The sequence below is a fragment of the Drosophila sechellia genome, chromosome X (genome assembly GCF_004382195.2).
Source record: "Drosophila sechellia strain sech25 chromosome X, ASM438219v1, whole genome shotgun sequence".
NCBI classification, from domain to species: Eukaryota; Metazoa; Arthropoda; class Insecta; order Diptera; family Drosophilidae; genus Drosophila; species Drosophila sechellia.
Genome location: NC_045954.1, coordinates 3,432,552 through 3,449,975, shown reverse-complemented (window position 1 = coordinate 3,449,975; position 17,424 = coordinate 3,432,552). Strand labels below are relative to the sequence as shown.

Sequence of the window (17,424 nt, the reverse complement as noted above, 5' to 3'; positions counted from 1 at the left end):
TCCTTTTCAAATATATATTTAGCACAGGATGTTTCAAGGTGAACAAAAAGCGCAAAAACCCCCTCGACAAAAAATAAGCACAAACAGGCAATAAAGTAATAAGTAGCAGCAGGAACAGGAATATGCGAGAATCAATGGCAATTGGAGCAGTAAAAAATTGGTGACAATAATACAAAATGTACAATATATTTCATATTATATTATATATGAGCATACATAGGAAAGGTCAACATATGTGTAACATAAGCTGCTTCAACTGTAACCCCGTTCAAGCCCTTGCCAAACTTTTCTCTTAGCATTCAGCTTGTTTATTGCTGAATAGTTTTTGGCAACAGATTGGTAGCAAATTTTTGCCGTTTTGGCATAAGTATTTGCATGAAATTGCCAAATGGGGTAAGTAAATGATAGGGCATCAAAAATATACATAAATTTATATTCTTATTTCGTGGGTTAAGGCGCTTACACAACTGTTTATAACATTGTGCCCAATTAATCAAGATATTTATGTTTCAGCAACAAGCAATGGAAAAAAAATATCAAAAGAAAATCCATATTTTGCGTCCATTTTTCTACTTTAAATGGGGTTCAGTTGGCAACTTTGTTCTGAGGCCTTATCAATTAACAGAATGCGGTGCTGACCACTAGACACCCAGTAGTTCCTGTGGTTAACCAACTTTTTGCGGGTCCTGTTGACACACGAGAAGGATTCGCACAAAAAAAGGGTTTTTTTCCCGCCATTACAGAAAAAGTGTGCCAGTTTTATATTTGTACTTTTTTTTTTGTTTTTTCCTTCTTGGCTGGCTGGAATTTTACAAAATAATAAAGTGTAGCATAATTTATGGGGCACGGCAAAAGCGGCAAAAGTTTTTCAAGCAAAAAAAACGTTTGTTATTTAATGCTGGCCTGCAAAGGAAAAAAAAGGGGCGTGTCATGTTGGTTCTAAAGGAGCTACAAATAAACAAATATTCAGACAACACACACACATGCGTGCCTGTGTTCTAGACAGGATTTCCTGTTCACTCGCATCTGGGGGCATAAATTCACTTTTATTGAACTTTAATGTCACTCTAATGCCCACCCATATCCCCCGCCCTTCGTTAGCCCTCTTGTTGCCCGCATTTTTCTTCCTGTTTTTAGCCTGTTATTGATGCACTTCAAGTCGACACAGCGTATACGCAATTTGAGCTCTGATTTAGTAGACAAAAGTGAGGATAGGTCTTAACTTTCAAGCTTAAGTTGAAGAAATAATGTCTTCAACATTTTTTAAATGTGTTGCCTCTTTCCTTGATTAGAACCTCATCGGAGTTTAACTTTGGTTTATTTATTTTATGAAATTAGTATATGTTGCCAAGCAAACAATTGAAATTCGAACAATTGAAATACGTTTAATGAGTAATACAAAATTATAGGCAGCTCAGGAGTTAAGTGGGCGAATTTCACGCCTCAAGTGCGCAGCGATTTAATTACTGCGAACTTAGGTTCCTGATTCGCAGGATTTTCTAGAGAAGTAATCAAAAATGCTGTTGTTATTTTGAAGAGTACTAAAGTGGAGTAATTTACGAGTCTTAAGCCCATTGTTTTTGAGCATAATGAAATCACACTGGCTGATTATTTCGACACGAACCATTACGGTAGGCATAATTTTAATGGCATAGAAACTTATTCTCAATTAAAATTGGCTATCTCAAAGTAAGAGTTCCGTTCGAGTTTAGATGTTCGGCAGAGGCCTTTGTTTTATGATCCAATTAAAGGCGGCCGAGTGTGTGGGCTTAAGCCCATTAAGTGCATAAATGATTGCTTCTAGGATATGCAGGATATGCAGGAATATTTCGGGTCCTGCAGTTGCTGCCAAGGGAAGAGCGTACATAAGTACAGTCCCCTCGGCTATGGCAATTAATTTAAATTTTAATGCACAGCACAGCTAGAAAGACATCCTGTTTTGGCACATGAATATCCGGTTACAAAAGGCCCTCGGTCCATTGTCCTTTTCTTGGCCCATTTGTGGATCCTTCTGCAATCTTCAGGCTCTCTGAAATCAGCGATGTCCAGGCTTCATTATTTTTGTTTTGTTTTCCCTACTTTCCCTGCTTTTATTTGCATCATTTGCCAGCCTATACAAGTACATATTTAATGCCAGACAAAGGAAGGGCGAGTTCGGGGGAAACTTAGATAAATCAAAAAAGGGAGGGGACCTTTTCCGGGAAACATTATCCTATGGACAGACTGAATTGAGTTCAGAGCCATGGACTCTCGTTACAATGACTATTTCAACTGAAGGTCCTGTTTAAGTGATGAAACCCATGGGAGTATTTTCTTATCAATCGATTCAACAATCTTTTTCATATCTAATTTATAATTATTTTGTCAATAATTTATGTATGCTTTACAGTGTGCGTTGTCCAAGGCTTGGGAAACAGGTGTTGAATCAGAGATGTACACTTTGGTTTAATTATTTGTATATCTTAATTGCTTCAGCAATCAAATTGTGGTCTATTAATTAATTTTAAGATACATTCCTTTCACTTACCACACGAAGTGTCAACCTTAACTAAGTATCAAATGCACCTGACTTCCTGAGTTCATTAAAATTGAATTGAACAGCCGTAGGGCAATAAATTTAAATGTCATTCAAATTCAAAAGCTTCTCTGTATCGAACATATTCTAGTTAGATAATCTTCTTATATTCCTTAATTCCCTGATAATATTAGACATAGGATAAGCTGCCATATTTCATTTGTTTTGGACCACAACGTCTATATTATAGGGCATCTATGTATATATCAGGTACATAGAAGGTAAATGTTTACATTGACAACAATGCATGGTAGCAGCATGGAATTGTACATCAATGTCGTGAGCTCATCATTATCATTGACAAACAAATGTGAATCAGTCAACCCGACAAGCAGTCAATCATCGTGCACAGTAAACATTCGCAGCGCAGTATTGAATTTTGAAACTGACAACTGTCAGTTTCATAGAATATTTTGAAAACATTTTACTGTAATGTAAGAACCCTTTCAATATCCAATTTACTGGGCAAAATATTTAAAGCAAGTCCGTTTTCTTTTGTTTTCGGTTTTTTCTCTCTTTGTCGCCGTTTCTATTTTATATACCAACATCTCGTCTTGAGCGGCGCAGCATTGTTGGAATATTGATGGGATTTGCATCAGTCAGGCGGGCGAATAAAAAACCTATGGCCACTTGCCAGGGGCCAAAAAGCCCAAGGACACTTGGGGATGGGAAGAAGACGAGCATGAGCACGAGGACGAGGATGAGGATATGGCTGTGGGATCTGGGGACACCTGGCCATATTGTGCGGCCATCATGGGCGCATATGTGTTGACAAGAGTGCGCCACAAGTGTGTGCGAACGATGAAGACATAGAAGGGTCGAAAAGGGCCTAAAAAGGGGGCCGAAATGGGGGGTTAGGACAAAAGAATGTATGCGGAGCTGGTTTGTATGCACACAAAAGAGCTGGCAAATAAAACTAAAGAAGGGGGTTCCCAAAACTGAAACAGTCTTATTAAGATTTTTAAGCTTTGAGTATTCAATTAATGAAGATTATGCCTTCAGTAATTTCTTGTTCAGCTTGCAATTTGAAATATTATAGATTATTGTGAATGTAAAGTGCTGAGATTTCATTTCCAACGTTATCGCAAGCCGGAAAGTCCTGTCCTTATGCATATCCTGAGCAGGAAGACAGCGAAGCTCTGGTATTTTATACCTTTGTTCACCATGCCAAACGGGTTTTGAGGTCCTAAGCAGTACATGTATTCCGGTATTCAGTGGGTATCTTCCCCTTTGCCGAGTCCTTCGATACAGTGGTGGTCATGAAAATAGTTCTAACTTGTACTTTTCTTTACTCGAATGATTTTCAAAAGACCACAAGCACAGAACACTGCAGCCGAAAACTTTTTCTCACACAAAAGCAATATCGAAACAATTTGTGTACTACTTGTTTGCGCAATGCTGTGCCATGTACATGTATGTGTGTATGTGCACACATTCGAGTGAGTTAGTGTGTGTGTGCCAGGCCCCGGCAGACATTGCATTGAAAAGTAAAACAATAAAATTGTACATGGCCCATAAAAAAGCATAAATATGACGAATGTACGGAGAGTGGAAGCGAGATATACAGAGCAAGTGAGTGGGACAGAGTGTCCTATCCACCCACGCACAATTGCCTCTGTGTGTGTGTGTGCGTGTATGTTTGTGTGTGGCTCGCTTGGGCATTGTTTGTCTGTCTGTCTGTGTGCGGCCGTGTTTGTGTTTGTACTGCCCGCTTTTAGGCAGTGCGCTCAATGCTGGTTATAAATTTTATCACTATCAACGCTGGATAATAAATTCGTACGCCTTGTGGATTTGTGTAAATTTACCCAACGCACACACACACATGCAGAACCGCAACGCACCCACACAAGCATGTGGCCATATGCCTCTTAAATGCTTCTTTCATTGCATACTTTTGTGCGTACGTTTTTACGTGGCTTCACACTAAAATACTCCCATGTGCTCCCTCAAATTGCAACTACTTGCAGCCTGCAACATATTTTCTTTTTTTTAAAGAGAAAAAAAAGTATACATATGGCTCCTGAAGGAGACATGCAAAAGCACCTCGAAAGATTGAGGCTTGGCCAGAAAGAAAAGTACTCGGCATTTTCCGATAATAAAGTGTTTGAAGCATAGACTCAGGTGTATCCTTCGCATCAGGACTCATCCGGTGCACATGTGTGGCTGCTTTTATGTTCGAGTATTTTTTAAAAAAACAAGCAACAAAAAGAAAATTGTAGCCAAGAGGATGAAGTAAAACATACCTGGGCCAGTACCTAGTGGAAATACTCTGTATATAACAGGAATAATCGAATTCATCAAGATTTCCATTTAATGGTATTGAAAAATGAATATTAATGCTATTAATTGAAGTTAATTTGGAACTATTTCGCAGAACTTGTTGGGCGGGCAATCGAGTTTTCCGTTTCTAATCATGTGTGGCAATCCAAGCAAATTGTTCTTGATGCACCATGCACCAATCGAGAAATCCCCTAGCCGTGTTTACATGCAAATATGCGGTGGGAAATCGGGAGAACGGTAAATGCATTTTCCAGCGAAAAGCCATAATAACAATGGCAAAAGTGTAAACAATTTATGCCCGGCGTCCTTGGCGTGGCCTTCACGGATTCACAGGATGTCGGGATGCAGGTGGATCAGGTTTTCTCAACTCCCTCTTCACGCCATCATCCATCCAATCGCAACCCTTTCGGTTATATTTCCCCCGAAATTCTATTACGCCCTCATTTAAGTTGATTTTGCGGTTCAATCTGTCGAAAAAGGATGCCAGGCGAAAAAAACAAAAAAAAAAGAGAGAAAGGGGGAAGCTGTGTCGAATGAGAAACATGTTTTGGTTTTGGGACCAAATCAAATTTGCCAGCTCCGTCAGGACAACAGAAAAAAACACAAGTATTGAGGCTACGATGGAAGGTATTTCAACTAGCACATACCCTACCCTGTTTTTTCTTTAGGAAAAGTGATTTCAAAGCGTATATAAATTTATAGGAATTAAATTTCGAGTTTGTTATAGATGCAAGCATTTTCCAAAAAAATAAATATGAATATGCTCTGCCTGTTCGCTGGCCAAAAAGTGTGAAAAACTTGAGCTGTTTTTCCAAAAGCCTTTTGAAAACTTTGTAGCTCCATCCGCAATCCTGTTAACTTTGCATGCCGCTCCTGTGGCCGGGAAACGTAGTGGAAATCGGTGAGACAGGATCATCGTTTGGGGACACTGAGTCACGTTCCTGTTCGTCTAGGCAATTACAATTTTATAACTGAATTTGTGGGCCCCTCAACTGGGATACACATTCGCCACTGTCCCGGATTTATTTCGGCAATTGGAAGACCAAAACCGCTGCCAAACCGAACCGTTCTCCAGCGACAAGGGGCCAATGCAAATTGAAGTGACCATGCGTCGCCCGAATATTCTTGAAACATAAATTATAATTAAGCATAAAGGATTGTGAGTTTTGGATTCGTGTTGCGGTTCGCCTCGCCCGGCAGATTTACACAAATTGCTGTTGACAGTTTGTGTCAGAGTTGTGTAAACTTATGCATACATTTGCCAAAAGTATCTGGGGAAATGCCATAGTTTTGCGGCGAAAGCAATGCGGAAATTAAATCAATTTCAGCTTAATGCCCATGCAAGGCAGCCGGCAGGCCGTCCATCTATCAATATGTCGTGTGCGTTTGGGTGTGAAAATGTACTTATCAGCCATAAAATGCAGCACCTTATCTTCCACACACGGATAATGTTGTAATGATGCCTGCTGCTGCTGCTGCTGCTGATGATGATGATGATGATGATGTCAGTTGGCGTTTTTTTTTAAACTGGTCATGTGGCATTTTGACAAATTATCTTTCCATAAGCCATAAGTAAACGCTTGCACTTTGCACCGCAGGCAGCTAAATCTTCACATTAAAATATATATCCACTTGAAAATATTTTGGATAAGTCTTTGTACAACGCACATCATACCTTTCCTAGCATATAACTAACGAGCCCATCATATTTTCAGTGTATTCTAGAGACTAGTGGTTTTGCCTAGAACTAGGCAAACTCGGAAGTTCTCCCAGTTGAGTGGCTCTAATTTTCGCCTTCATAATTTGCCATAAAATCCACACGTTCACTTGCAAATCATTTATCATAATGCCGCCAACGCAGCTGACAAAGTGGCTTTTCCACACAGCAGCATCCCGAGTTAAATTGAACAGGATACTGGGAAATATTGTGGGTGGTTGTCGTGGGCAATTGGATGCTTGGATGCCACTAGCGACTTAAATGAAACTTTTCCATTGGCCTGACAGCGGCGAGAATGCGATAGGAAGCCGGGGAGAAGCGACATGGAAAACGCTTTTCACTCAGCCGTTGTGGGCGTGGCCCACCAACGCCTGCACTTTCTCACTCATTTGTTTCTTGGATAACTTTCAAGGGTTCTCGGTTACATTTGTCTTTGCACGAGACTCTAGAATTCTAGTTAAGAAAGCAAATACAAAAATAATTAAGTTTTAGGCCAGCAGAATGTAAATATTAGCCTAATTTTTCGATGCAAATATTACACCCCTCAACACTCTGTAAAAAATGGGATCACAATTCGTATGGATGAAGTCCAGAGCAAAGTGAATTTGTTCTAATTGAGTCTGGTTATGTCTCTATTACTGCAAGTTGTTTTCATTTTCACTTTTATGGCGGAAGCGAGCTTAGGAGAAAGGCTTGAAGCTTATAGTCAAGTCGGGGGTTTAGTTTCACCGTTACACTTAGAGCAGCCGCCTTTTTTCAGTTTTATTTTTATTTTTTTGCCTTGTGATTTTCTTATTTTTAGATTCTTCTTGCTTCGAGCAGTTTTTGTTTTTCCGGTGGGTAGATGGTGCGGCCAACCAACACACCCACTATCAAGCACACACACACACACACACACGGCAAATTGCAGGTGTGGTAAGATGGCCTCTGAGAATTTCACACCAAGGTTGCAACGAGAAAACAACAAAGCGAAAAAAAGAGACGAAAAATAGTGCATGCAAAATGAGTTTGCCTGTTGAGATTTAGTCTGTTGTGTCGGTGATAGAGCACACACACACGCACACACACACACACACACTTGTCCACTTGCACACACACACAGAGGGGCACTCAAGTGTTTGAGGTAAGATCCCTTCTTCGTCTTAACCCACTTGGCCCCTGACATTCTTTCATTGCCTTTCATTGCTTTTTGCTGCAGAGAGAGAGAGGTAAGATTAAATTAAGGCATATTTATTTGATTTTCACGCTTTTTTGTTAACACAGGAGACTGCACTCTCCACTTCTTGTTTACTACGAATATGAATCGCAACGCAATGTGCCTCTGCTGGCCTATTAAATTTCTGCAATACTAGCAAATTGCAATCTTAACGATGCCAGCCTCACACCTCCGCTCGTTATTCGCCCATTCCCTTAATGGGATATAAAAAATCAATTAGCTTCCGCGTGAACGCGCGGCTCTTGCAAGCGATTTTATGTTTTTATGGCTCTCCATCACCTCATCCTTATTGCTTCTCGTCCTTTGCAGCTTCATTTGCAATTATTACGCATAATTTGCCAGAGGTCGCTAATGAAAGCGTTTCGTCGGATGCGAATCCGCGTTTTTATGGCAAGAAGGGGGCATACACTGCGCAAAAAATGGGGCAAGACCCACTCTTGAAATCGAACTACGATTGATTATATCTAACTGGATTTTGTGAGGAATGCAAAAACAGCTACGACGGTAAGTATCTATCTGATATCATCTCCATACTTTCAGATTGATTGGGAAGTGATATCGAAACAAATTTTGAGAGCTTGCCACTTACCCAGAATAACCAGACCGTTGCCCAAAAGTCCTGCGAATCCGATAATGCCGAAGAAGACCGGAACTATTGTGGATACGATCCGTTCGAGGGCCACACTCTCCGCGTCATATTCCATGGAGTCGTTGGCATTGTGGTCCGAGTGATCCGTGTGTTCCGAGGTGAATGCATAGTTGTTGCCACTACTGTTGCTGGCGCTTATGATGCTACCGTTTCCAGTGGCGCCCCAAGAGGCTTTTGGCCAGCTGCTAATTAGCGTGGCCAACAAAAGAGCCAGCGACTGATGGCCAGCCATCTTGGCAGAGATGCCTATCGTGCTTAAATATATGTGTATATATATTATTCGATTCTGTAGGGCCTTTCTAATTGGATGACTCTGTCTCTATTGTTTGGCTTCTCGCATTTGCTTGTTGCGGCACGCCCCCGGCCACGCCCACCTCGGCATTTGCATATCCGTGAGTTATATCGCCCTGAAAGAGACAAATTGAAGTGGTGTAATAAATAATTTAGATATGAACTGGCAGATGCAGATATTTTTTTTTGCTTTTATACCCATAGCAAATGCTATAAAGAATAAATCTACATCCATATCACCCGCCACTCAAAATAGAAGGACAGTCAAGGCCGTGGGTGTGTGGACGTTTCGATAAGTTTCCTTTTGTTTCGCCCCAATAAACGAAAGTGAAATGTGCTGCACAGTGGGCTGAACATTTCATTCGCCATTTATTTATGATTGTACAATTTCTGTCGAATTTGAATGTTGTCTAATTTTTGAGAAATCGAATACATTTCCCTTTGCGTTAATTTAAACTGACTTATTGAATTTGCAGCCATCCATGCTAATTGAATGCCACTGTTGCACAGAACATCATCTGGATGGCCATGTACCAAATTATGTAAAATTAATTTAATTTTACAAGGAAAGAAGGGGATATTTTTGGAAAACAGACAGCGGACCTTTGCAGATATTTATCACATTTGCATAGTTAAATAAATAACATCGATGTCGAAATCCATGACGGGATATAACTCATACGCCACGTGCGCTGCATCAATTAGCCGCCTAAGGATAACACTGGTATCCATGTTACCCGCCTTATCCTCCTTTTTTTCCTTTTTTTGCTGCTTCCTTTTTTTTATTCGTTTTGCTGTCCAATGGCATTACACTTTAACTACTAATCGAGGAGACATATGTGCTGTCATGTCGCGTCTGAAATGGCACGCACCCTTCGCTGACGGTTGGCTTAAGCTGTCAATTAACATATTATTAAGCGAGTAACACAAAACAGAGCAAAAACGAGCTCGAACGGGGGATTGACAAACGATGACGAGAAAAAAGGACGAGGCGCCATAATTAGGAGCGTCCAAAGATGAAGGAATTCCGTTGACAGAATCCCAAAAGAGTCTGTTCAACTGCGAAACTGGTTTGAATAGGGTTGAGGATTTTAACTGCTAAGCTTAATAAGTGAATATGTATAAGTGTAATTGTACAAGAAAACTCTGAGGATCCCATATCTTTGCTGCAGATTTTGTTTTCGAGAACAGCAACGCGATTCGCTGGTGAAATGAGTGTCAGACAGAAATATAAATATATAACAGACAGAATCAATTTGGCATTGTGTGCATACAATTTTGCGAGAGACAGACCCATTCAAAGAAATTGCCAACTATAAATTATGCAGATGATATCGAGGGCACTTCTGTGATTGTTGTCACAAATTGCCAGTCGTCCTGGTAAATTATTTCCGCAGTGCTTTTAATTAAATCAAGCCATAATTATGAACCGTTTGTCTCTGCTTATCGGAGATATTATTACTCATTTTTCGGCGACGATATCTGCGTTGAGCAATTATAGACTGGTAAGAGCGATTTAATGGTTTTTTTTTTGTCTCTAAACTCCACGATTTATGTTAAGCGTATTAAGCTGATTTGATTTACGGCTTCCCAGATAAATTTCGCTTTGTGGCAAACTGTTTAAGGATTAAGAGGCATATAAAGGAGCTACTGGCTCTGTCTTGAGTTTCCTCTTTCCTCTCCTTCCCAGAAGCTTTTCCCTGACTTTCCGCCGTCGGAAAATGCTGCGAAGGGGCTTGAAATTGAATTTGTTAGTTTCACAAGTTAAATGTATTCAACGGAAAAAATTCCGCAGGATGTGTGTTACAATATACATTTTTAAATTTTGATCAAACCTATGGCATTAATACTTAAGACTCTTAAGGTCCTATTGTATAATTTTGATGTGTAAGAAAATTATTTGATTAGCTGCAAACAATGAATGGTGTTTGTGAATGCATTAGAGCTGGCTTTAATCCTGTTATCGCCCATCGTTTGTTAATGGAATTGGTGTGGCATTGAGAGCAGGAATCCTTCAATTATCCTTGTTCAGTCGATTCATGACAGCCTACGTCCTGCAATAATCGCAGCGCAATGCAATTACTACACTGAGAACAAAACTATACGACCAGAGTGAGTCAAAATTAATTCTGTAGTTCCTTAAAGAGTGATATTAACATTATTTTCATTTAATATTTCAAAAGTAATTTGAATAAAATTGAAAATTCTTTAACATCTGGACTCAGTTTGTTGTTCAGTGCCAAATGCCAGTGGGCAGTCAGTCAATCATTCGATCTGTCATTGTACTGGATTGTTGGCTCGACGAGATTACGTATACGCACCGATGCAGAGTCTGCGTATACGCGGCGTTGTTATCTGCATCATGTAAGCAACCCCCTAAGTAAGTATTCCTCGGCCATGGACTTCCGCACAATGGGCTTGTGCACCACAAATGCAAATTCCGATTCGGCCGAAAAGCAATTCCAGCTTTGGTCAATTATATGAGGGTCGATGAATATGCCATTTATTTCAATTAAGAGAAAAAGGGGGACACTGTTCATGTGGCTTTTCTGTACGTGGCGTTCAATCTAATTGCGCTTTTATGGCCCGAGTGCGAATCGTAAAAGTCAGCCAAGCAAAAACACCAAAAGGCAGGCGGCAAACAATAACATCATCATTAAATTCGAAACCAAACACAGGCAACATCTGCCATAAATTAAATATTAATAATTAATTTGGTCTAAGTGTAAGAATGTTTTCAGGCGAGACTAGTAGATAAAAAATACAAAAAATACAGACAGCGCATAATTAAGACATATTGTTGTTATTTTTTTAAAGGGTCCACTTGCAATTACTAGAAAAATAAAAACAAAAATAATTCGATACAGTATCAATAATAATGTAACACAAAACTTGAACAGCCAACAATATGTTCTCACATATGAAAAATAAAATCAAAGAACTTAAATTATAATTATATACATAAAATATTTATTTCGCCATCAAATATAATTACAATTGCAATAGACAACGGTCGTCGACGATTTTAATTAAAAATACCATTGCATAACATATAAATAAGTAATTCAACCAATGTTCTGATCAACCCGATGAAATGCGAGAAGTAATATGTGAATACGAACATGTGAATACGAGTATGTGCGCTTTCCACGCACTGCTCATTTCCCTCGCCCTTGGAACAATTTTCCATTTAAAGGGAAATAGTGCATGTGCAGTGCAGTGTGTATAAATTAAATATGTTTGTCATTGAGCTATTTTCATAGATGGCCAAGATAAGCAATAGGGTGGGCAAACTGCAGGAAAGGCGTCTCGCGGGCTGTCGTGGCGTATACTTGATATCGTTTTTGCTCTTATTGAATTTTAGCTGAGGGTGGGTCCCGGCTTTATTGCCATTTGACTGTCAAACGGATGCTTCAATCAAATTGCCTACGGAATGGTCAACGGTAAAAGGCCACAAAAATTTAATTACAAATTAAAGTCCAACGCGCTGATGATAGTCGTAATATGAAACCACTGAATTCATTAAAACAATAGAATAATTCCAAGGCTGGCACACAAAAAGGCAGTTAATATACAGCCATACGGATCCAAACAGATTGCGTAATTTGCTTCGGCAATGTCCTCTATAAATGTCATAAAACCAAAGAGAAACTGATTTTTCAGTCAGCGAAAATATTTTCTTATTAATTAATCACTTTTTATCGGTCATCAGTGGCATTAATTTACTACCGCAAAGCAACTGACTGTTTTTAAAATACGGCGTGTGTGGAAATTATATATGTTTTGCCATTAAATATGTTTTATTTTCTTAAACTAAGTATCAATAAATATTCCAAGCTATCGTTTACGCATCAACCTTAACTTTCATTGGATTACAATTCTAAAACAATGCATTAAAACAAAATCAGTGAGCTGCCAGGATTTCATTATCTTGTTTTTATTAGAGAAAACTTTTGATTAGATGTAATTAAAAGCCAATTTGGTGTGTGTGTTTATATATACACACATTTCTTTGCAGCTCTCTAGTTTTTCCCGTCACCTCGACTCTTTTCAGCATTTGCTTGGTTTTCGGGTTGGCGGGGCACAACTTTTTAATCAAATATGTGTCAACGCGGATTTATGAAACTAATTGACTTTAAAGTCGGCTACAATCCCGCCACCCCACATCCCACATCCCAAAACCAGAAACCACCGCCCTGCTAGAAAGAATTAATTAAAAAACTTAATCTGCTTCTCGGCTATGGCAACAAATTCCCAACGGTCGTTGGTTTCGCTGGTTTTGATTTGGGTTTTCCATCTTCGTCTCTAAAAATGAACTTTAAGTTTGCGTTGTGTCGGTCTAAAGTTTCAGTGGATGTTAAATTACGAGGGGGTATCTAGAAAAATTGAGTGATTAATAAAAAAGGGACAATTAAAAGCAGGAGATTTTTAGGAAGTTGAGTTAAGTAGAAACCAAAGGTTTCTGGGTATTAATTAAAGCAATAAATTGGAAAGTAAAGAGTTAATAGTTGTATTATATGATAATATTGTAATATATGATATTGAGTACCTGAAATGTTCGGTTCATAAACTTTTTTTACTTTAATAAGCTTTATTGCTCTGGCATTTAAGATCTCAAAATCTCTGAGGCTAAATTGCGGTCAATAGTTTTCAGATTCGTTGCCTTATACATATATATATATATTTATTAATTTTTTTTTGTGGTAATTAGTTCTTGTTTTCAACTGGCAGAGAGTTTGAAGCATTTTCATTCATTTTTAGGGAGACGGAAACTCTCGAAGCCAACATGGCTAACGATCGTTGGCTGAACTTTAAGCCCAGGGGTTTTAGACCAGAGTTTTCTCGGGCATTCCGATGTCGTTTTCCCGGTGGGTAAGGGAAAAGTTCCTATTGGTATTTGTTTTACTGCTGTTGTGGCAAACACTTTACACAAGTAATTTCCTAATTGGTTAAAGCGCAGCACAAACACCCGCCAACCAAAAGCACACTTACTCTCATGTGAGAGCATGGGGCAAAATGGTGGGAAAAGCGCTTGGAAAAGCGGACGGGCGGAAAAGCGGGTGGTCGGTGGTTGAGTGGACGAGTCCATTCATAATGGCAGCCATATGCGGCGCACAGTCACCATGGGCGATAGCCCCTATAAAAGTGCACAAATTTGCAAAGCACTTTGCCTAATTGTTATGATAAAGAGTCGTTGAAGTCCGCAAAGTTACCCACTTTTCCATCTTATAATAACGCATATGAAATATGACTTTTGTCAGACACATTTTATTTGAACATTTTCGGCTTAACTACGATTTAAGGTCAAAACAGATTTATTATTTTACTGTATCCGGGAGCTCGGTCCCAAAAAAGTTAGATGCGTTGAAAACGTGCGCGTTCCTCTGCCCAATTTTCGCTGGTGAGGCTTTGAGGAAAAGTGACTTTCAATGGCAACAGAAATCGAAAGAGTGGGGATAACGGTGATAGATAGAGTGGTGATGCAGTGGGAAAATCAAAGTTACTGGCAGGGTTGCCATGCCCCCAGGTTCTAGGGTTGTCGTGTGTGCTCAGTCGTGCGTGAATGCCAGGATAAATGAATGCTTTCGACTTCTTCTTTTGATTTCTGAGTTCTTATAAATATATATATCCTTTTTGCACTCACTGCTCGTCTTTGCAATATCCAAGAGTTTTTCGCCTGTTTTTTTTTTTTATGTGGCTCATTCATAGTGAGTGGCCGGGATCCATAAAAAGGATCCCATTTATTGGGCTGCATTTCTATTGGTTGCATTTCGGTTAATCGATGGTCTTCAATTCGCACAAGATGGGCCAATTGGGGCCTTTGTGGTGCTGTTGTGTGCGAGAAAGTACCCTGCAGACCAAGTTCTAATTTAAAAGTTCTCGATAAAGCTACTTACTGTGTGACTTAAATGGAGGCGGGAACGACTTATTTATGGTTCATCGTATACTTAAGCAACATTGCAAATGGCTTAAACCATTTCGAATCACAAACAAGTTTGAAACTTAAAGCTACCGAACATACACTGGCTTCAACTGCTCTTCTAGTGCTATTTTCAAATCCATTTCCTCGACTCAAATGCCATTCCCTCGTGAGGAGTCCTGTCTGTCTTTCGTCATCCGTTGTCTGGGAATCCTGGACATGTCCTGTGAGAAATGTCATCACATGCAGCTTAGGTTTTGGCCTGCATTTTAATTTCTTTCGGCCTTCGTTCCCTGGCCCCTTCTATCCTTCAACCAAACAAAGGACCACGAAATGTGCAGATAAAACAGCCAAAAAATATAAAAGGCGAAGACAAAAGTGTGTCCAAGAGGCGAGAACGTGCAAGGAGTTTTGATTGTAAAACACCATCACAGCGGAGATGAATTTTTTGGCCATTGTCCTTTTTCCGTTCCTTTTGTCTGAGGTCAGGTGCGATGACTAGAAATTGGCAAATTAGCTTTCACACAATGGCAAAAGTCACAAGGCGAACACAGAGAGCAAGAAATATGAATAAATGTATGAATATCATAAATAAAGAAATACACAATTTTGTTAATTTGTTAAAGGGAACGGATTGCCTTAACTTAGTACATCTAGAAGTAGTACATTTCAGCTAGAAAGATGTCGAAATTCGAATCCTTTTTTCTCGACCTGCAGTTAAACGTTAGATGACATTTTCAACACTCAATCAATAGCGGCAGAGGAGAGAAAAACACGGAAAAACTTTATCGGACAACTACGAAAAAGGCGGAGATGGAAAAGTTTACTGTCTGCTGACAGTTTTGCGGTTACCTGTTGAGGGGACAACGGCAGGAGAAGCGGGAAAATGTTTGGGAATTGGGTGGAAATTGTGGGGCTATTGTGCCGCTATATTGGAAAAGTTTTTTTTGTGTCTGCCCACTTAAATGTTACAAATCAAATGGCAACTAAACGAGCACAGAAAAATGCGGGGTAAAAACGGGGATGCGGTTTTTGTGGTTCGATGGGACAATGTTTCTCACCGAGCAAGTGGCCAGCGGAAAAAACAAGCAATGCAGGCCAAGCCCTTGCCTTATCCACAGCAAAACATTATGTTATGTTTCAAATAATATTAATGATGTATTTATTTATATATTAACCTAATTTGTAAGAGCCTGGTGTTATGCATTTGAATAGGCACAGTAGTTGTTACGACTTGGGTCTAGGCAGTTGAGCTCCTCTGAAAATTATCTCTCTGTGTAGTGCAATGTCTGCTCCTGGTTCTGGTCCTCTGACTTTGGCGCCACACAATTTTGTGGCCACATTGATGTCGCCCACAAAATGCGAAAGTTTTACTTTCATAGCCCGACCCCCCATACCCCCACTGCCGAGCCTCTGACCCCCAGCTTCCATCTCCTCCCTATTAGTTTTCAGTCCCTTTTGAACCACGCTCCATCTCTCTTACCAACAAACACTTAGCAGCTTTAAAAACTTTGTAGTTCTATGCATATTAACATTACGCATACGACATGTAGTTAATAAGTTCATGGAGAGACGGATATTAGAGAATTAGAATGGGGGAAAGCGGTTTTCTCTCCCGTTTTCCCTCGATTATTAGCATGTGAAAAGCGGGTAAGAAAGAGAGATGTGCGAAACTAAGGGAAAATTCCCAGCTAGGTGATGTGCAATCAAGCTGATTGAACTTTCGATTATGTTGAAGGGGTCAAATATGAGTGGTCTAAACTTTTTCGGTTGACACAAAAGTTGTTCACAACATTTTCGTTGAAATTTATATAATATTTGTAAGCCACAAGCTACTTGAGTGAAATTGTGTGACCCACAAAACAGATTACCAAAAGTAAACTTTTTGCCTCTCTTATGTATTTATTTTTATATTTATTTATTTTTTCCAATATTTTACAATGCGAAATGTGAATTTTTTCTTACTGTATACTCAGCAGGATATTTCTCCTGCTGAGTGTTTGTACCTTTCAGTGGTCGTGGGCCTTGCGCTCAACTTGTCAACGCATATAAATTTCGCAGCGCACTAGAAAATGGTGAAAATTGCTTTAGAGGGTGGTGATAGATGGTGGGGGGGGGGGGGGGTGTAGTGAAAATGGGCGGAGGGAGGTAGGCGTAACACCTGCAAAAGCGCACGTTGAGCAGCTGTAAAAACACAACTCAAAAGTTGGCCAGGGGCGCTCTTTTCTTGGCAACCAAACCATGCGGCTCCCCACCTCAACCTTCCTGAAATGCCGCTCCTGAATGAACATCCTTCGAGGAACCCATTTGTCTTTTTGGTTCAGTGACCTAAGCAATGAACGCACTTCCTTTAGCTGAGTAAAGGGTATCTGATAGTCGAGTTGCTCGACTCTCTTTTGTTGCAATTTCAAATTAACTATTAGAGACGAGGTGTGAACTTGTGTGGCCAGCTATGTGGGTATTTATATTATATACTTTCAAGCCTGGCCCTTCTGGAAAATACATACAATGAACAACAATTTCACACTCTCTGTCATTGGAAAATTATAGGAACGATTCTTGCGCTTTTATTTTGGCTGAAAGCATTTCAATAAGCCATTCCCTATGCCCCTTCCATTGCAGATATTATTGTCGATATTTGGCAATAATAATATATAGTAGACAGGTTGAAATGACTTACATACGACCTATTTCATTTGTACTTCTCGATTTTATACGCAGTGCACGTTATCATTATGGTCCCGTAATGGCAAATCCATAGCCACTTTAATCCTCG

General features: G+C 39.7%; 1 protein-coding gene across 6 annotated transcripts in view; it reads right to left on the bottom strand.

Annotated features, from left to right (window-relative positions):
- LOC6612577 (allatostatin-A receptor) overlaps nucleotides 1-17,424 on the bottom strand; it is a 67,763-nt gene that overhangs the window by 11,791 nt on the left and 38,548 nt on the right. For all 6 annotated transcript variants that reach the window (XM_032725151.1, XM_002037046.2, XM_032725149.1 and 3 more), the window contains one exon: nucleotides 8,378-8,844. In XM_032725151.1, coding sequence (XP_032581042.1) covers nucleotides 8,378-8,669 — 292 coding nt within the window. In that variant the 5' untranslated portion in view covers nucleotides 8,670-8,844. The remainder of the gene's footprint in view (nucleotides 1-8,377; nucleotides 8,845-17,424) is intronic.